Source organism: Balaenoptera ricei, chromosome 19 (assembly GCF_028023285.1).
Source record: "Balaenoptera ricei isolate mBalRic1 chromosome 19, mBalRic1.hap2, whole genome shotgun sequence".
In the NCBI taxonomy this organism is placed as follows: Eukaryota; Metazoa; Chordata; class Mammalia; order Artiodactyla; family Balaenopteridae; genus Balaenoptera; species Balaenoptera ricei.
In genome coordinates, this window is record NC_082657.1 from 7946804 (window position 1) to 7967203 (window position 20400).

The 20400-nt window shown below is 60.4% G+C and overlaps 1 protein-coding gene across 1 annotated transcript; it reads left to right on the forward strand.

Moving 5' to 3' along the window:
- Nucleotides 1-222: 222 nt before the first annotated feature.
- Nucleotides 223-18597, forward strand: LMTK3 (lemur tyrosine kinase 3). The gene is made up of 15 exons (XM_059905455.1): nucleotides 223-298; nucleotides 1136-1326; nucleotides 1590-1740; nucleotides 2249-2325; nucleotides 2804-2922; nucleotides 4998-5085; nucleotides 5437-5585; nucleotides 5989-6073; nucleotides 6156-6277; nucleotides 6431-6580; nucleotides 7095-9613; nucleotides 12339-12754; nucleotides 13997-14132; nucleotides 14296-14433; nucleotides 18083-18597. Exons 1-15 carry the CDS (start codon nucleotides 223-225, stop codon nucleotides 18097-18099), a joined length of 4434 nt encoding a protein of 1477 aa, XP_059761438.1. The 3' UTR covers nucleotides 18100-18597.
- The last annotated feature ends 1803 nt before the right edge of the window (nucleotides 18598-20400 follow it).

A 20400-nucleotide genomic window follows, 5' to 3' on the forward strand; every position in this document is an offset into this window, starting at 1 on the left:
TCCGCCTCTCCATCCCTTCATCTGTCTGCCCCTTCAAAGAGGGGGAGGGGGGTACCTGAGCCAGTAAGCAGCCCCTCCCTCCCCCTGTCCTGAGTCTCCTGCCCCTCTCCTGGGCTGGGGGGAGGCCAGGGTCGCGCGGGTCCCCATGGCTGGGGGCTGAGGGCCCGCCCCCCCCTCCTCCCCAGCCGCCACCACCTCCACCTCCCTTCCATCCTCGACAAGATGCCTGCTCCCGGCGCCCTCATCCTCCTCGCGGCCGTCTCCACCTCCGGCTGCCTGGCGTCCCCGGCCCACCCAGGTAAGTCTGTCCGGCCATCCGGCTGTCCAGCGGCCCCCACCCCCACCCTGGCCTGCCCTGGAGGTCTGTCTGCGGGGCTCCGGCTCCATCACCTGTGTGGCGTCTTCCCGCAGCGAGCCAGGGCCTGGGGAGCCGCGGGGACGGTGCCTCTGTTAGCAGGGCCTGTGGGAGGAAGACTGGGGGCTGGGTGGGGAGGGGGTCCGTTCGGGCAACATGTGTGTGTGCACACGCATGTGTGTGTGCAGGTGTGTGCAGGGAGCCGGAGAAGGACAGGGCCTCTGGGAGAATTGGGGACACAGGGGAGGAATACTGTTTCTAAGGGGGACACAGCATTGGAGGCTGTCTCTGGCTTTGGGGGAGACCCAAGGCTTGCGGAGCTCCCTTCACAGGGGCTTGGGCTGGGAACAGAGGACATGTGTGTGCTCCAAGCGTCCCTAAAAGAAACAGGCCTCAACCCCCGTAACTAGGAGGTTCCAGCATGGGGCAAGAATCTTCTCCCAGCCTGCAGTTGGGGGCTCATCCTCTTCCCCAAACAGGGGGTAAGAAGGCTGTCGTGGGAAGCGTATTTTAAATTCTGAGAGCTCCAGGCTCCACTATTACTCCTCTTTCCCTCAGTCCTCACTGAAATTCATCCAAGCCTGGGGGTGAGGTGATTGGGGGGGGGGGGTCCCAGCTTGGGGCGAGAGGAGGGACCCCACCCCCACCCCAAACACTTGAGAAGTCCCCAAACTACAACTCCCACAATGCCCTGGGCCATCCGGCTCCTCTGCCAAGGGGCCCTGGTTGCAGAGCATCATGGGAGTTGTAGTGAAGACTAGCTGGACGGGGAGGGGCAAGGAATCCGGGAGCCAGGGCCTTGCAAGCCGGGACCCCAGCCCAGTCCTGTGCCCACAGATGGATTCGCCCTGGGCCGGGCCCCGCTGGCTCCTCCCTATGCCGTGGTCCTCATTTCCTGCTCTGGGCTGCTGGCCTTCATCTTCCTCCTCCTCACCTGTCTGTGCTGCAAACGGGGCGATGTCGGCTTCAAGGTGAGGTGCATGAGGGGATTCAAGGTCGGGAGGAAGACGCCAGCAAGTCCTTTTCCCCTCAATCCAGGTGGTAGGAGGGGGAGCGGCGTAGTGAGTCTGAGAGCCCTTCAGGCCTGAAGTTACGGCAAGGTCCAGAGCCTTGGGATGGGAATGGGACTGGGACTGGGAGACAGTTATGAGAAAGATGGGGATACTATTGATGAGAAGGACCATGGCGTGTCTCAGCCCTGTGTTCTCCCACCCCTCACCCCTCCCGGCCCCAGGAGTTTGAGAACCCGGAAGGGGAGGATTGCTCCGGGGAGTACACTCCCCCCGCCGAAGAGACCTCCTCCTCACAGTCACTGCCCGATGTCTACATTCTCCCTCTGGCCGAGGTCTCCCTGCCGATGCCTGCTCCGCAGCCATCCCACTCAGGTACTGCCCCGCACCCTGACTAGGGCCCCGTGGCCCCACGGGACAGGGTGGAAGGCCCTGAGAGTTTTCCCTCGGGGAACAGGGAGCAGAGGCCCAAGGCAGCCAAGGGGAAAGGCAGAGGTGGGAGCCCCGGAATCTTGGAAGCAGCCTGAAGGAAGTCAGAGAACATCTTGGTAGAAGCCATTGCTTCATCCACAACCAGATTTGGGGATTCTTGTGGGGCAATCAATGGTAAGGTCAGCCTAGATCTTAAGGTCAGAGGTAGCCGATGGCAGGCTGAAGTCGTGTCATAGGATCTTGGGACACCAAAGGGAAGGACACATTGGACTTTGGAACCTTGTGGGCAGCCAATGAGGAGGCGGAGATCCCATCGTGGAATGTTGGGGCAGCCAGTGAAAACAGATGTGCTGTGTCTGCTTTGACCCCAGCCCCCACTGGATTGAGGGGTGTTGATGGCACTTGGGAGGGGAGAGAGGCTCAGGTGCCTCTCCCTTTTGCCCCCCACCAGACATGACCACCCCCCTGGGCCTTAGCCGCCAGCACCTCAGCTACCTGCAGGAGATTGGGAGTGGCTGGTTTGGGAAGGTAAGTAAGTGGGGCTGGGGGTGGGCGGTGGAGGGCGCATACAACCCAGGGCGATGCTCCTGTTCTGTGTCCATCCCCCCTGCTCCCACCACTTCTCATCTGCCCCCTGCCTCGTCCCCCTGCCCCCCTCAGCCCACCCATTGCCCTCCCCTCTGTTCACCTCTCACCCACTCCCATCCACTCCATCCCCCCGCCACCTGTCGGTCAGCGCCTCCCTCCTCACTCCATTGACCACTCCGCCTCGCCATCCGGCTCTCCACGCGTCCGTCTGTCCATCCTTCCACCCGTCCCTGCGTCCATCGGACTCTGGGCCTGTGAGTCTCTAACCCCGCGTCTGGTGGGAGTACGAGGGTGGTGGGATTTGAAGGAAGAGGCTGGAAAGAGGGGGAAGATGGGAGCCATACGGTGGGGTGGAGGTGGTCCCTGGGATGGGGCTGGGGAAACCACAGGTGCTGATTCTTGGGTCCCCCTTGATCAGGTGATCCTGGGAGAGATTTTCTCGGACTACACCCCAGCCCAGGTGGTGGTAAAGGAGCTCCGAGCCAGCGCAGGGCCCCTGGAGCAGCGCAAGTTCATCTCAGAAGCACAGCCGTACAGGTATGGGGACTTCTCGGTGGATGCGGGGCTCTGAAGGCCCAAATATCTGAGTTTGTGCCTCAGGGGGGTAACATTTGGAAGTGGGAGGAGTGCAGTATGGGGTCAGATCTGGATTCGAATCCTCCATCTACCTTTTCCTGGCTGTGCCACTCAATCCAGAGAATCCCCCTCCCTGAGCCTCAGGTCCTTCCTTGGGACAGAGCCAGGGAAAGGAAGGCAGTGTGATGAAGGCGAGGGGACAGCGCAGAAGCTGAGCTGGAGACCTGCCCCTCTCCACTCTGAACCTCAGTATTTTCATCTGGAAAGGGAGTCCGGGAAGTCTGAGCAGCCTCATGTAGAGGGCAGTTGAGAGGATGCGAGATGACCCTGTGTTAGGCACTGGTACCCCATGGTGGTTCCCTTCCTCGGGCCCCTGCTTGTGCGTGAGGAAGGACAGAATCAGAATCACAGACCAGGGTCCTCCCACCCCTGCCCCCATTGGACTGGGAGGTCTGGGAAGGCAGGACCCTGTCCCTCCCCTGCCTGGTCTCCCCTCCACTCTAAGGCCTTCTAGACAAGAATTAAATAAACATTTGTTACATGAATGCCCTGTGGGGTAGTCAGTGCCCTGTCATGAAAAGGGTGCATACACGGGGACCTCTTATCAGAGGGTTATAAACGTGAGCTTTGCCCAGAGATTTTATTAGCCCCTTCCTCTGAAACCTCCCATGGTTTTCTGTGGCCCGCAGGACAAAGCCCCACTGGTCCCTACAGCCCACAAGCCCTGTTCCCTTCCTGCCACCAGCCCTCTCGCCCCCTGCCACCTGGTCTCCCCACTGACCCTCCCACATGCCAGCTTCTTTCCTGCCGCAGGACCGCCGTCCTTGCTGTTCCCTCTGTCTAGAATATCACTCCTGCCTCACCCAGCCGCAGTTTCAGATGGTGGGAACCCTTGCCCTTCCTGGGTCTCAGATCAGAAAGGCCTTCCCTTACACATACACACTCACACACACACACACACACTCTCTCTCTCTCTCTCCCTCCCCCCCCCCCCCCCCGCCACCTAAGGAGGACCCTGGGATGCTCCATCACATCAACTTGTGTATTTTCTGCATAATACGTATCCTAGTTTGTCATTATTTCATCCATTTACTTGCTTCCTTGCCTGTCTCTCTCTAGGCCCGTGCTGGCAAGCACTAGCCACATATGGCTATTTAAATTCATCTTAAATAAAATGCAATCAAGTTCAAAATGTCTTTCCTCAGCTACCTCTGCCACATTTCGAGAGCTCAGTTGTCACATATGGCCGGTGGCTCCCGTGTTAGAGCAGATCTAGAGGTGAAATGACTTCTGTGAGGTTACACACTTGGGAAAGGTGGAGACAGGATTCAGACCCGCAAGCCTGACTCTTACCCGCAATGTGAGGATAAAAGAGGGGCATCCCCCAGTGTTGGAGGGGACAGTGACATTTCTTGAGGAAATGATGCTGAAACTAAGGGATGAGGAGGACTTTGACCAGAGGAGAGTACTCTCCACAGAGAGAAGTACATGCAAAAGGCTTGGAGCCTAAGCAGGCACCTGGGAGTTTGGAGAGAGGTACACGGGCGTGAAGAATGATGCTGGGAAAGGCAGAGGGGCAGGAAAGACCGAGGAGTGAGCCAGGCTCTGTCCCAGGGTACCGGGGAGCCATGGAGGGTCGTGAGCAGGTGGGCATCAGGTAAGGGACAGACTGGAAGGGAGAGACTGGAGGCAGGGAGGCCGGCAAGAGGCTGAGAAGAGAGTCCAGGAGGTGAGGAGGAGGCTTGAGCTGGGGCTGTGGGGAGGGCAGGGGAGGGGGAAGAGTCAGGGGGCAGGAAGAAAGGCTGAGGGGGTGGTGAGCCAGAAGGAGGGGCAAGGAGGTGCCTGGGGGTCTGGCTTAGGGACTGGGAGACAGTGGGGTGGTCCTGAGGTGGGGATGTGGGGAAGGAGTAAGGAAACTGAGACCAAAGAGGCTGAAGCAACAGTTTGGTTTTGCTGGGAGGCTGGGGTGGGACAGAGGGCTGGGATGGGATGGAAGGGGCTGTTTTCTGACCCAGGCAACCCCCTTGCCCTCACAGGAGCCTGCAGCACCCCAACGTCCTCCAGTGCCTGGGCGTCTGCGTGGAGACACTGCCCTTTCTGCTGATTATGGAGTTCTGTCAACTGGTGAGGGTCTGGGGTGGGGGAGGCAGAGGCGGGAGCTGGGCGGGGTGAGGGCTCAGGGCAGTTCCTAGGGATCTTCAGCAATGACATCATCATCATCATCATCACACCAACACCTGTGACAAGCACTGCCATCTCTGTAGATGAGCACTCACTCTCCAGGTGGTGTGCCCTGAACTAGCGCGTGAGGCTGGTGGGTGCTGTTCCTGCGCGCTTCTAAGCAGCAGGGGAAACTGAGGTCCAGAGGGGGCTGCCCACTGAGGGCGGAGGTCGCCCCATCCTCGCCTCGGATTGCCTGGCGTGGGTGCCTGGGAGGGGGTGGTGGTGCTGACCCCTCCCTGCCCTCTCTCCCAGGGGGACCTGAAGCGTTACCTCCGGGCCCAGCGGCCCCCCGAGGGCCTGTCCCCTGAGCTGCCCCCTCGAGACCTGCGGACACTGCAGAGGATGGGTCTGGAGATCGCCCGTGGGCTGGCACATCTCCACTCCCACAACTATGTGCACAGGTGGCAGCCCGGGGGCCACCGGGAGGAATTGGGGGGGGAGGGGACAACTTAGGGGAAAGAGGCCAGGCTACGGGGGTGGGAGGTGAGGCCACAGGGGAGGGGTTTAAGGAGGGAAGGAGGCCTGAGTGGGAGACACAAAAGGGGGGGAAAGCCCAGGAGGGTCAGGGGGAAGAGGCGGAGTCAGGAGAGGAGGGGAGGAGTCAGGAAGGGAGGAGGGGTCACAGAAGAGAGGGAGGAGTCAGGAGAGGGGGAGGAGTTAAGGTAGGAGAGGAGGAGGGAGGAAGAGGGAAGGGGAGCAGCGTGGGAAAGTGGGCGGGGCCTAGGAGGGGGCGGGGCCTAGGAAGGAGGGGCGGGCTTCCCCAAGCTACCCCCTTCTTACCTCGCCCCCCTCGCCCGCCCCCAGCGACCTGGCCCTGCGCAACTGCCTGCTGACCTCCGACCTCACCGTGCGCATTGGAGACTACGGGCTGGCGCACAGCAACTACAAGGTGAGGGCTGGCCTCCATCAGAGCGGGAGGGGGCGGGGGGCGCCCCGGCCTGCCTGACCGCGCCCGTGCCGCCCACACCCAGGAGGACTACTACCTGACCCCCGAGCGCCTGTGGATCCCGCTGCGCTGGGCAGCGCCCGAGCTCCTCGGGGAGCTGCACGGGACCTTCATGGTGGTGGACCAGAGCCGCGAGAGCAACATCTGGTGAGGGGCCCGGGCGGGGGGGGGCGACCGAGGAGGGCAAGGAAGGCGGAAGGGTCACAGGTTCTACGGCTGGGGAAACTGAGGCCTGGAGGGGCGGCCCCCTGGCCGGTCAGGGCAGGGCTCTGACCTTCCTCTGCCCTCTGCTCCCCGCAGGTCCCTAGGGGTGACCCTGTGGGAGCTGTTTGAGTTTGGGGCACAGCCCTACCGCCACCTATCAGACGAGGAGGTCCTCGCCTTCGTCGTCCGTCAGCAGCACGTCAAGCTGGCCAGGCCGAGGCTCAAGCTGCCCTACGGGGACTACTGGTGAGGGCGGGGCCTGACCCCGGACCCCTGACCTTCCACCTCCCATCCCAGGATGATCCCAGAATCCCCCGCCTCATTTCACACTCTCCCCCCTCCACAATTGCACCACTTGCTGCCAGCCCTAGAATGGAGTGGGGACGTCCCCCTCCCCTTCCGCCAGCATCTGCTACTTGGAGCGGGGAAACTGAGGCATGGAGTGACAGCTGGTGTTTGAACGTAGTTTCTCCAGCCCTAGAAGACCCCTGCTGCTTGCTTGTCTGTGATTCCAAAACTTGTAACCCAAACGGGAAGGCCGCCTTAACCGTCATTTCCGCACATGCGCCTTGCTGCCCTCTCTTCTTCTAGGTCTCTGTCTCCCTCTCTCTGGTTTCTGTTCCCCCCTCTCCCTGGGTCTTGGTCCTCTTCTCCCTGGGTCTCTGCCCCCCACTTTCTCCTGGTCTCTGCCCACCCCCAGTGACGCCCCCCGCCCCCCAGGACTCTGCCCTACTCACTCTTGCCTCCTCCCCCTCCCCAGGTACGACATCCTGCAGTCCTGCTGGCGGCCGCCTGCCCAGCGCCCCTCGGCCTCTGATCTGCAACTGCAGCTCACCTACCTGCTCTCTGAGCGGCCCCCAAGGCCCCCGCCACCGCCGCCGCCCCCCCGAGATGGTCCCTTCCCCTGGCCCTGGCCCCCGCAGCACAGCGTGCCCCGCCCGGGGACCCTGTCCTCTCCGTTCCCCCTTCTGGATGGCTTCCCTGGGGCTGACCCGGACGACGTGCTCACGGTCACCGAGAGTAGCCGTGGCCTCAACCTTGAGTGCCTGTGGGAGAAGGCGCGGCGGGGGGCCGGTCGGGGCGGGGGGGCACCCACCTGGCAGCCGGCGTCCGCGCCCCCGGCCCCCCACGCCAACCCCTCCAACCCCTTCTACGAGGCGCTGTCCACGCCCAGCGTGCTGCCGGTCATCAGCGCCCGCAGCCCCTCCGTGAGCAGCGAATACTACATCCGCCTCGAGGAGCATGGCTCCCCGCCAGAGCCCCTGTTCCCCAATGACTGGGACCCCCTGGACCCAGGAGTGCCTGCCCCCCAGGCCCCCCAGGCCCCCCCCGAGGTCCCCCAGCTGGTGTCCGAGACCTGGGCCTCCCCCCTCTTCCCGGCGGCCCGGCCCTTCCCGGCCCAGTCCTCGGCCTCCGGCAGCTTCCTTCTGAGCGGCTGGGACCCCGAGGGCCGGGGCGCCGGGGAGACCCTGGCAGGAGACCCCGCCGAGGTGCTGGGGGAGCGGGGCACCACCCCGTGGGCCGAAGAGGAAGAGGAGGAGGAGGAGGGCAGCTCCCCGGGGGAAGACAGCAGCAGCCTTGGGGGGGGCCCCAGCCGCCGGGGCCCCCTACCCTGTCCCCTGTGCAGCCGCGAGGGGGCCTGCTCCTGCCTGCCCCTGGAGCGGGGGGACGCCGTCGCCGGCTGGGGCGGCCACCCTGCTCTTGGCTGCCCCCATCCCCCCGAGGACGACTCGTCCCTGCGGGCGGAGCGGGGCTCCCTGGCCGACCTGCCCCTGAACCCCCCCGCCTCGGCCCCCCCCGAGTTTCTGGACCCCCTCATGGGGGCGGCGGCGCCCCAGTACCCCGGGCGGGGGCCACCTCCCGCTCCCCCCCCGCCGCCACCTCCTCGGGCCCCCGCGGACCCGGCCGTGTCCCCCGACCCCCCCTCGGCCGTGGCCAGTCCCGGCTCAGGCCTGTCGTCTCCGGGCCCCAAACCGGGCGACAGCGGCTACGAGACCGAGACCCCTTTTTCCCCCGAGGGAGCCTTCCCCGGTGGGGGGGCAGCAGAGGAGGAAGGGGTCCCTCGACCACGGGCTCCCCCCGAGCCCCCCGACCCGGGAGCGCCCCGGCCACCCCCAGACCCGGGTCCCCTCCCGTTCCCGGGGGCCCGGGAGAAGCCGACCTTCGTAGTTCAAGTGAGCACCGAGCAGTTGCTGATGTCCCTGCGGGAGGACGTGACAAGGAAGCTCCTGGGGGAGAAGGGGGCAGCCGCCCGCGACACAGGGCCCAGGAGGGCGGGGAGAGGCCCCGGGAACCGGGAGAGAGCCCCGGGCCCAAGCAGGGGCCCCACAGTCCTGGACAGCGGGAAGCAAGCCCCAAGCCCGAACGGGGGCCTGAGCCTCCGCGTGAACGGGGTGACAGTGCTGGAGAACGGGGAACAGAGAGCCCTGGGCGTCGAGGAGAAGGCGGCGGAGAACGGGAGCCCGGGGTCCCCAGAGAGAGAAGAGCAAGTGCTGGCGAATGGGGAGCTGCCACCCCCAAGGAGGGAGGAGAAAGTGCTGGAGAATGGGGGCCTGGGGTCCCCGGAGAGAGAAGAGCAAGTGCTGGTGAATGGGGGACTGACACCCCCAAAGATCGAGGAGGTGTCAGAGAATGGGGGCCTGAGACTCCACAGGAACCCGGAGAGGCTGCCAGAGACTGGGCCTTGGAGAGCCCCAGGGCCCTGGGAGAAGATGCCCGAGAGTGGGGCTCCAGCCCCCATGAACGGGGAGCCAGCCCCAGAGACCTCGCTGGAGAGAGCCCTGGCACCTGGCGCAGTGGCCTTGGCCCTGAACGGCGGGGAGACAGCCCCTGGCCCCATTGGCCCAGCCCCCAGGAGCGGGGTGCCGGAACCCGGGACCGAGAGGAGAGCCCCCGAGACTGGGGGGGCACCGAGAGCCCCCGGGGCTGGGAGGCTGGACCTCGGGAGTGGGGTCCGAGCCCCAGTGGGCATGGGGATGGTCCCCGGCGGCGGCCTCGGAAGCGGCGTGGACGCAAAGGCCGGATGGGTCGACAGCACGAGGCCACAGCCGCCTCCACCGCCGCTGGAAGCACAGCCGACGAGGCCGGAGCCAGTGCCCCAGAGAGCCAGGCCGGAGGCAGCCTCAGAGGGAGAGCCCGGGGTCCCAGACAGCAGAGCCGGCGGAGACACAGCACCCAACGAAGACGGGGACCCCCCCAAGCCCGAGAGGAAGGGCCCCGAGATGCCACGACTGTTCTTGGACTTGGGACCCCCTCAGGGGAACAGCGAGCAGATCAAAGGTGAGCAGGCTGCTGGGGGCACGGGAGCGCGGTTGGGGGCCGAGGCCCAGCTCCTTCCAAGATGTAGGGTGCAGTTGAGAAGCTCAGGCTCCCGGGTACTAGACAGGTCAGCCTGGTGGTGACAAGTGCAGACCCTAGAGCCACACTCCCTGGGCTCAAATCCTGGCTTTGCCCCTTCCTAGCTCTGTGATCTTGGACAGATGACCTTCTCTGTGCCTCAGTTTCCCCATCTGCCAAAAAAGGATAGCGCCTACCTAATAGGATTGTGAGGGTTAAATGAGTTAGGACTTCCAAAGCCTTTGGCCCAATGCCTGGCACTTCTAAGCACCTGCTGTTATATCACAATTCACGTCAACTAGGGGTTGCAAACTCAGATGCCCATAGGGGGTCAGACAATATAAGGGAATGAATGACAGGTGGGAATGAATGAATGAATGAGAGCTGGAAGACATGGGGTAGGAGTTGGGGAGGAAATGCAGCCACTTCTCAGCTCCATTCAGGAATGCCCACCTGGTGTTGCCAAATCTGCTGCTTTCCCCCTTTAAGCCAGAGTTCTGGGTGTTTTAATGGTTGAAACCAATTCAAAAGAAGGCTTTCTGTGGGCTGGGCTGCCAGTGCGTGATCTCTGGTTTAAACTTTCCAACAAGCTGAGGCATCTATTCATTGTGCCAGGCCTCCTGTGCACCAGGCCCTGAGCTGTCCAGGGCTGAGACCCAGAGAGCCTCAGACCCTGCCCTGCCCACCGCAGTACTGGTGGCTTGAAAGCCTAGTAGAAAGGCCTTTTCTGGAAACTGAGTTTTGATAGGAACACAGGAAATAGTTTGTCATAGAGAGGGGACAATTTAAGAGAAGATAAATGGAGAGTAAAATAAACAGCCCCTGTTTAGATGTGGGCATAGGGACTGTGGTTCCACTGGAATCATCCAGAGGCCTGATTTCCTTAAATCCTGGTATGAAAGTTATAAATGACTGGGCCTGTATTATACTGGCAACCTCACAGCCACACTTGAGGGAAGAGTTATTATCTCTGTTTGCCAGAGGAGCCTGAGGCTCAAGAGGGAAAGGTCAGGAAGGGGACTGAGCACAGAACCTTCCTTCCTCAAACCCACGGCATTAGAACACTACCACTTCCTCAAGGTTGTTGTGGGGAGTTTGCAACCAGCTGTGTCAGGAAAGACCCTGGGCAGCATGAAAATGACAGGGGATGAGCAACTAAGATGTCTCAGAGGATCTGAGGCGAGGGTGGGGGGGGGGTCGGTGTTGTTGGGTGCGAAGAGACTGGGAATAGCATGCTTTTCTTTTTTTTTTTTTTTAAATCCAGTGAACTCCTACTCATCCTTCATGACCCCACTCAAATTTCCCCTTCCCTGGGAAGCCTTCCTGATTTCGAAAGACTGTCACCCTGTCCTTCCTCTGGGTATCCACAGCCCTTGATAGCTTCCTCTATAAAGCCCCACTCCACCCCATCACCTTGAGATGGGTGATCAGGGAAGGCCTCAATGAGGAGGTGACTTCTGAGCAGACATGAAGGAAGTGAGCCAGGTGGACATCTGGGAGAAGGATGTTTCAGGTAGAGGACACTGAGATGGGCATTAACTTGGCATGTTCAGGGAATAGCAAAAGGCTGGTGAAGCTGGAGTTGAGTGAATGAGGGGTGGAGAGTGACTCGGTCCACATCCATCTTTCTCCTTGCCCTGCCCTGACCCTCTTCTCATCCCCACCATCGCCCCCCACAGGGCCTGGCACACAGCTCACTTATGCAGTAATGGAGGAATGAGTGGCCCCCCCTCCATTTACCAGTGAGGAAACAGAGGCTCAGAGAGGTGGATCTGCTTGCCCAGGGACACACAGCAAGAGAGCAGGGTAGGCTTGGTATTTGAAGTGAGGTTTCCTCCTCCAGGGACCTGAAGTCCTTCCCTCCCAGCAGGCTGAGATCAAGGAGTCTTAGGGCAGGGAAAGGACCTGGAGATGCCTAGACACCCCAATTTTCTGGCAATTGAGGGCCAAAAAGGGAAAGAAAGTACCTTGGTCAATGTTGTGTAGCAGGGAACATTTATTCACTAATCCCACAAATATTGACTGAGTACTTCTATGTGCTTGGGGTTTGGGGACACAGCCAGAATGAGCCCGACTCAGCCTCTGTTCTGTGGCAAGGCAAGCGTTAATCACACTGCCACAGAATTACAGTTCTATACTGAGATCAACCGCTCGGAAGGCGAGGTGCTTGGTACTATGGGGTGCAGAGCGGGTTGCCTGGCCTGACCTCTTGGGAGATCTCCAAAGGCTTTGAAAGTCCAGACAGAGCTGGACGATGAATAGGACTTGAGTTAGATAAGGAAGTTCCAGGCAGAGGGAACAGCCTATGCAAAGGCTCAGAGGTGGGAGGAATGGGGATGTGGCCCATGTGGTTGGATGGAGGTCAAGCCAGAATGAGGTGGGGACAGAACCAGGAAAGGTCAGCACAGCCAGGGCACTCGGGCCTGGCCCCGGGAGAAACTGGGGCTTTGTGCTGTGGGCACTGGGGAGCCACGGGGAGGGTTAAGCACTGGAGTAGGGGGAAGACCGCTACCCTTCTGCCTGGAGACCCCCAGTGCAGCCTTTTGGTTCACAAGGGTAGAAACAGGCCCAGACTGTGGTTGAGATTACCTGAGGACACAGAGTTAGGCGGGAGGGCATGCCTCAGTTTCCCCAGGAACAGGAGCTCACCGGGTGTCTCCCCTCGCAGCCAAGCTCTCGCGGCTCTCGCTGGCGCTGCCGCCGCTCACGCTCACGCCGTTCCCGGGGCCGGGCCCGCGGCGACCCCCGTGGGAGGGCGTGGACGCCGGGGCGGCTGGCGGGGAGGCCGGCGGGGCGGGAGCGTCGGGGCCGTCGGAGGAGGACGGGGAGGACGAGGACGAGGACGAGGAGGAGGACGAGGAGGCGGCGGCGGCGGGCGCGGTGGCGGGGCCGCGGGGCCCCGGGAGAGCGCGGGCAGCCCCGGTGCCCGTCGTGGTGAGCAGCGCCGACGCGGACGCGGCCCGCCCGTTGCGGGGGCTGCTCAAGTCTCCACGCGGGGCCGACGAACCCGAGGACAGCGAGCTGGAGAGGAAGCGCAAGATGGTCTCCTTCCACGGGGACGTGACCGTCTACCTCTTCGACCAGGTGGGCTGCCCCCGCGCAGGACCCCGGGGCTGTTGTCTAGGGAGGGGCGGGGCCTGGATGAAGACCGCGCCTAGATTGGGGGCGGGGTCTGCAGGGTGCGGGCGGGGCGTGGGAGAGCGGGCCAGGGAATGGGGCGGGACTTGAAGGACCAGATGAGGCCTTGAGTGTGAGGGCGGGGCCTGGGAATGGGGCTGGGCCTGGAGGAAGGCCACGCCTCAAGTGGGGGCGGGGCCTGCAGGGTGAGGGCGGAGTCTGGGGAGAGACTGGCTAGGGAAATAGGGCAGGATGAGTCCTTGAGTGTGAGGGCGGGGCCTGGGGATGGGGCGGGGCCAGGGGAAAGGCCGAGTCTAGAGCAGAGGTGGGGCCTGGGGTGGGGGAGGATGCTGGAGGGCTAGGGAGAGGCCTGGAGATGAGAAAGGATCCGGAAGGAAACCGCGGTACCTGGTAGTCAGAGGCTAAGGAGAAAGTGAGAGGATTAGGGCGTGGTCTGTAAGGTGGGGGCGGAGCCTAGTGAAGTTCGGGATGGGGTTTCTGCACCAGCGCTCTAATGTTGTGGAGGCCGAGGGGCCGGCTCAGGATGGAGGGGATCTTATCCACTAGGGGTGGGCCATGGAGAAGCTGCAGGTAGGGCTTAAAGAACAGGGCGGTGTGGTGCTTGTGGACTGGGGCCGTGTCTAGATGAACCTGGGGCGGGGCATACTAAGGTCCTGAGATGAGTGAGAACAGGGTCAAGAGCTGAGGCCTAGGGCACTGAAACAAACTGGAGCGGGGCCTCTTCAGGGGGCGGGGCTTAGGGGCTCGCGGGAGGGTCCGGAGATGCTCAAAATGGGTTAGGGGTTTAGAGGACCATAGGAACAGGTAGTTGTGGGGCTCGCACTTGGACGCCTGCGGCCGAGATCTAGGACGTGAGTAAGGGTCATGGAGACGGGACGGGACTTAAGGGCTGGGTCCTGGGTTAGGGGCTTCCGTGGAGGCAGCGCGTTAAGGAGCCGGGAGAGAATTCCTGCAGTGGACTGCTTAGCTGTGGGAGGGACTCCGTGGTCGGGGGAGGAGCTTCAGGCCGGGGGAGGTTAAAGCTGGCCTGAGGCTTCGAAGGCAGATTAGGGTATCTCCAGAGAGAGCGATTGTAAATTGGGATGCCTGAAGCCCCAGAAATGTTAGCGGGGTTTGTTGCTTGTCGGGATGTAGTGAGTGGGATGTGACGGTTCGCCCCCTCTTGCCTCCCCTAATATGCCTTCACAGGAGACGCCAACCAACGAGCTGAGTGTCCAGGGCCCCCCCGAGGGGGACACGGACCCGTCAACGCCCCCAGCGCCCCCGACGCTTCCCCACCCCGCCACCCCCGGAGATGGGTTTCCCAGCAACGACAGCGGCTTTGGTGAGGGGCGGGGCGGGGCAGAGTTGGGGGCGGGGTCTATGGGAAGGGCAGCGGCGGGGCGGGGCCTGCTGAGGGGCGGGGTTGGAGGGCTGAAGAAGTGACTGAGGGTCTGACCGCCTCCTCTCCTCTCCCTCCTCACCCCCCCCACCGCCCCCAACGCTAGGAGGCAGTTTCGAGTGGGCGGAGGATTTCCCCCTCCTCCCCCCTCCAGGCCCCCCCCTGTGCTTCTCCCGCTTCTCCGTCTCGCCTGCGCTGGAGACCCCGGGGCCCCCCGCCCGGGCCCCCGACGCCCGGCCCGCAGGTACCGTGCTTCAGACCCTTGGCCCTGCCCCACGTCTGCCAATCTCTGTCCCCATCTGTCTCCCACTTTCTTGTCCCCATCTCTCTGAATTTCTTTGCCTCTCTCCCAGTTTCTTCCTTCCCCTCTCTGTCTGGCTGCTCACCAGTGAAACCCCACCCACCTCTGGAACCCGATCAGACCAAGAGGTGTCCATCAGATGGGCTTGGGCAATCACGCCCTTCCCCGAGCCTCAGTTTCCCTTCTGTAAGGATCCCCTCTGAGTCTTGCCCATCTTTTTTTTTTTTTTTTGGCCGCGCCCCTTGGCATGTGGGATCTTAGTTCGCCGACCAGGGATGGAACCCGTGCCCCCTCAACCACTGGACCGCCAGGGAAGCCCCAAATCACTTCTTTCTTTCTGTCTTTCTTTCTTTCTTTCCTCTCTCTCTCTCTCCCTCCCTCCCTCTCTCTCTCTCTTTCTTTCTTTCTTTCCCTCTCTCTCCCTCCCTCCCTCTCCTTCTTTCTTTCTTTCTTTTTATTTTTCTTTTTCTTTCCCATCTTTGCCCCATCTTTGTGCTAAGATTCCTGTCTGATACTTGGTGGATCTTGATCCCATCTCCTTCGGGGGGCATAGGTTGATCAGAGGCAGACAAGAAGCCAGAGGAAACCAGGGGGCTCAAAGCTGGTTAGTATGAACCAGAGCAGAGAGGACACGGCCAGGGAGCCCCATAGCAATAACAGCAGGCACTCCCATAGACTCTAGAATGTGCTTGCAACATCTTACCCCATTTAATCCTCCCTATGATCCCATGGGGTGTATTCTAGTCTCATCCCCATTTTACAGAAGAGAAAACTGAGGCACAGAGAGGCGTGAGGAGCCGGGGCACAAACCCTGGCTGCCGGGCCTCTGAGTCTGTGTCCACTACAGTAGTCAGCATTTGTCAGGTACCTTTCTTGCATTTTACTTACGCCATAATGCTAATCCTCACCACCACCTTGAGAGAACATCCCTGCACACAGGGCTTGCACTGGGCCAGGCAGGTGGAGGTGTTCCCAGAGGACAGAACTAAGTAGGGAGAAGGTGCAACTGGCTCTTTTCATGGGGGACTCCATACCTGCTCCCCTACACTGTGCCTGAGTTCAGGTGTTGGCCCTGCCACTTCTTGGCTGGGTGACCTAGGGCAAGTTGCTTTCCCTCTCTGTTCCTCAGTTTCTGTAGAATGAGGAGGATAACAGGATCTAACTCCTAAGTTTGTTAAGGGGATTAAATGGCTTAATCCTCCCCTTGCACGCAGCAGGGGTCTTTAACTGGTAGCTGTTACTGCGTTTAATGAAGTAGATGCTTATTGAGCATCGGCTGTACTGGGCTCGGGGGATTCCGTGCTGGGCAAGATCAGTGGCCCCCCTCCGCCCTACCCGCAGCACTGCCCCACAGTCCCACAGTAAGTGAATAAGTGCCAACTCAGGGTTGCTGAGAAAGCAGATGACAAGAGGAGAGGGCTTTGTGTCCTCGGTGATGGAAGGGTCCTTTAACCAGGGACTTGAGAAGGGTTGGTTGTCGTTAACTAGGTGAAGGGGAAGGGGACAGCGTGCTAGCAGACGGGACAGCTTGCAGAGGGCCTGAGGCAGGAGAGAGCTTGGCTGATTCATGGAACAGAAGGGAAGCGGGTGTGTCTGGAGGTTACCTGCAGAGTTGGTTGGATGGGGGTGGGTGTGGGAAGTGAGAGAGAGCAGGACAGACCCCGCAGGGCTTGAGGGTAAGCTGAGGGGCGGGGACTTGTCCTGGGGGCACTAGGGAGCCACGGGAGGACTGTGAGCAGGGGAGGGGCAGCATCAGCCCCGGGTGTAGGGAGACTTCTCCCGGGCCTTGTGGGGGCCAGTGGAGGCAGGGAGGCTGGGGAGGAGGCCAGGCAAGGCTCCAGCGGGGGGAGGAGAGGACATACAGAGTCAAGGGCAGGAGGGATGGGCTGAGGGTTGACCCTTCACTTGGCAACATCCTCAGATTTCCACCCCCAAATGGCACTTCCTCCCAGAGGTCTTCTCAGAGGCCCCCAAGAGGACAGGGTGAGGTGGGTTCCAGGGCGTGGGGACACCAGCCAAGTGTTGAGTCAGGGCTGAGGCCCATAGGGCCAGCAATCCAGGATGACTTCACCTTTATTCACCTGGAGAGGAGAGGGAGGGCCCGATCACACAAAACCCCAAATCCCTTTACTCAGTCCTTAGATATTCCGCAGCTGGGCTGGGAAGCTGCTGAGCCAGTTTCGAGACCGTGGCTGGGGGGTGGGGGTGTGGGGCAGGCGGAGCCCCCTTCTTCCTCAGACCCCTGTGCTCGGCGTGGCTCTGCCCACTTCACACACGTTCCCTGGGTGCTGAGTGATGCCAGGAATCTCAGAGTTTCCCTACTCCTTTGAAAAGGACACGAGGGTCATGCTCCGCATTTAAAGAGAGGGAAACCGAGGCTCAGGGACTGGAAGTGAGGGCAATGACTTGACCCAGGCCACTCAGGTGAGAAATGTGAGCGGGAGGGTGCCCGCTGGGTAGCCCTGGTTGAGAGTCTCCACCCCACAGACCTTGGTTTTCTAGATCTGTTGTATGGGTGGGACGCTCTCCTTCCGCTGGGAGAGAAGGGATCATGGTGGGAACGTCTGGTGGGACGGCACTTTGTGCAGGGCCTCTACTGGATGCTGGGGATGCAGCAGTGACCAAATGCAGTCCCATCCTCTCTGATCTTCCAGTCTAGAGGGGCAAGCAGACAGGAAGCTAGCTCTTTGACAATGACTGAGATTATCCCAGAGGAGAAATGTGAAAGAAAATAACTATAGGGCTTCCCTGGTGGCGCGTGGTTAAGAATCTGCCTGCCAATGCAGGGGACACGGGTTCGAGCCCTGGTCTGGGAAGATCCCATATGCCGCGGAGCAACTAAGCCCGTGAGCCACGACTACTGAGCCTGCGCGTCTGGAGCCTGTGCTCCGCAACAAGAGAGGCCGCGATAGCGAGAGGCCCGCGCACCGCGATGAAGAGTGGCCCCCGCTTGCCACAGCTGGAGAAAGCCCTCGCACAGAAACGAAGACCCAACACAGCCAAAAATAAATAAATAAATTAATTAAAAAAAAAAAAAAAAAATAACTATAGTGGAAGGGAATTCCCTGGCGGTCCAGTGGTTAGGACTCAGTGCTTTCACGGCCGAGGTGAAATCCCTGGTCGGGGAACTAAGATCCCACAAGCCATGCGGCGCCACCAAAAACAACGAAAAACAAAAAAACAAACCAAAAAAAAACCCCCACTATAGTGCAGTGAGATAGAATGACCTTGGGGGGTTAGGGGAATGACTGCTTGACTGAGAATGGCCTGGAGAAGACCCCTGAAGAGGGGGCATGGCGACGGAGACCTGAGTTCTATGGGAAGGGCTAAGGGCATGCCAGGCAGTTGGAGCAGCCAGTGCAAAGGCCCTGGGGTAGGACTGTGCTTGGAGGAACAGCAGGGAAGCAGACCACTGTGGCTGGAGCAGAGTGAGTCGGAGACGGGAGTACATGAGGACAGAAAAAGGACAGAGCAGATCAGGTGGGGCCCTCCCCATGGTGAGGGCTTGGTTTTCACTCCGATCGGCAAGCCAGAAGCCATGAGCCTTTCTGCCCAGTAATTCCATTTCTCTCTCCTCTCCCTCCATCCTCAGGCCCCGTGGAGAACTGACTCCCCGAAGACCTGACCCCCCTGCACCCCCAGAAGAGGGGTTGAGAGTAGAATCCTCTGTGGACGATGGAGCCACTGCCACCACCACAGACGCCGCCTCCGGGGAGGCCCCCGAGACCGGGCCCTCCCCCTCCCCCACCATGTGCCAAACGGGAGGCCCTGGCCCTCCGCCCCCCAGCCCCCCAGACGGCTCCCCTGAGCCACCTGACCCCCTCGGTGCCAAATGAGGCAGGAAGCCCCTCACCCCTCCCTGGAGAGCCGCCTTTCTCGGAACTGAACTGAACTCTTTAGGGCCTGGAGCCCCTCTGCACAGCGGAGGCCCCTCCTCACCCACTCCCAGCCCCAGACAGGGGCCGAAGGCTTCAGGGACCTGGACCCCCCCATCTCGCGTCTCCCCTTTCCCACCCCAGCCTGGCCCCTGGAGGGGCCTCTGGTTCAAACCTTCGCGTGGCATTTTCACATTATTTAAAAAAGACAAAAAACAACTTTTTGGAGGAACGTGGGGCGTGTGAGTGTTTCGGGAGATGAAGAGGGGAGGCTGCAGGGAGCGGGTGCTGTCCAGGAGATATGGCCATCCTCACAGCCCCATCTGACAGATAGGAACATCGAGGCTCAGAAAGGCAGAAATGCCTGTGTGGCAGCGAGACCCCCGGCTTCTCCACTTCTCTGGATCTCAGTCTGGTGTCGGCATCACCGACTTCTGCTGCAGCCTCAACTTACAGTTCAGGAGGTGACGAGGAGCCGGCGAGGGTTTGGGAAGGTGGCAGGTTATCGTCAGAGCTGGGTTTCTGCAAGGTGGCCAGAAGCTGTCCCGGGGCCAGGGCTGGTGAGGAAAATGCTCAGAAATGACCTGCCAGCACCCACACTGGATCATGGCCACATCCCACACACCTCAGAATGGCACCGCCTGTGCCTCGAGGGTCAGAATCTATCTCCCTGCCCATGGTAACTGTGCCTCAGTTTACCTGTTTCTCCATGTGACCACCCACCTCTCTGACATTCTCTTGCCTTCCCCCTAATCGAACCTCCCCATTCAAATTTCTCTATTTGTCTTTTGTCCCTTTAGCTCCTTATTTCACCCGGTCCCAGTTCTGTCTTTGTTTTCCCATCCCGTGTCTTCAGCCTCTTTCTTCTCATCTATTTCTTCGTCTGAGTTTCACCCCATCTCTACTTCTTTCTCCTTGTCTGTGTGTCCCCGTCACCCTCCTGTCTCTATTATGTCTTTCTGCCACGGGTTTTTGTCTCGATTTCTTTTTCTCAATTTGTCCTGGTCTCTTGACTGATTCTGTCTCCATCTTTGTCTTTTTTTCTTCTGACTGGGTCTGTCTTGGCATCTCTGATCTCCTGGCTTCAACCTTCTTCCCCCCCACCCCCACCCGCCGTCACCTTGGTACCAGATTCATTTGTGTATATGAGGGAAGCAGTTTGGATGAGGGAGGAGGGAAGGGGTCAGGAGTGGGGACCCAGCCGGGACGCTGTGTGGACTCCCGGCTTAGGAATTAAGATTATGAGAACATTAGGGTCACATGTAAGTTGTGGGCGATGGAGAAAGAGTGAATGAGAGGATTAGGTTTTGCCTCTTTCCCCTACTGCCACTTCTGATAGATCTGGTGGTTCTTGAACTGATCTTGTAACATGTCTGCCCAGGGTGGGTGCTGCATGGAACCCAGCCAGGTTAGGCAGTGAGAGCCTAGGCTCCTGGGTCTGAGGGAAGAGGGGGCTGGGGGCCTGGACTCCTGGGTCTGAGGGTGAAGGGGTGTATTAGCTCGCTAGGGCTGCTGTAACAAAGTTCCACAAATTGAGTGGCTTAAACCAGACATTTGTCTCAGTTCTGGAGGCTAGATGTCCAACATCAAGGTGTCGGCAGAGTTGGTTCCTTCTAAGGGAGAATCTATTCCAGGCCTGTCTCCTAGCTTCCAGTGGTTGTCTGGCAATCTTTGGTGTTCCTTGGCTTGCAGAAGCATCACCCCGATCTCTGCCTTCATCATCACATGGCCTTCTCTCCTTGCATGTGTGTCTCTGTGTCCAAAATGTCCCTTTGTATAAGGACACCAGTCAAATTGGATTAGGGCCCACACTAATGACCTCATCTTAACTAATTGTATCTGCAATGATCCTATTTTGGAATAAGATCACATTTTGAGGTATTGGGAGTTAGGACTTCAATATATGGATTTGTGGGGGACACGGTTCAACCCGTAACAAGGGGTTTGGGAGTATGGGGTCCTGGGAGAGGAGGGAGCTGAAAGTCAGAATTCTCCATCCTTGGGGAGAAGACGGATTGGGGGCAAAACTGAAGGA

Excerpts from the sequence above, each read along its gene's own strand:
- LMTK3 (XM_059905455.1), top strand. The coding sequence starts at position 223 with ATGCCTGCTCCCGGCGCCCTCATCCTCCTCGCGGCCGTCTCCACCTCC. Across the intron at positions 299-1,135 it reads GGCGTCCCCGGCCCACCCAG|GAATCCGGGAGCCAGGGCCT; the intron begins GTAAGTCTGTCC and ends GGGAGGGGCAAG. Across the intron at positions 2,326-2,803 it reads GGAGTGGCTGGTTTGGGAAG|GTGATCCTGGGAGAGATTTT; the intron begins GTAAGTAAGTGG and ends CCCCTTGATCAG.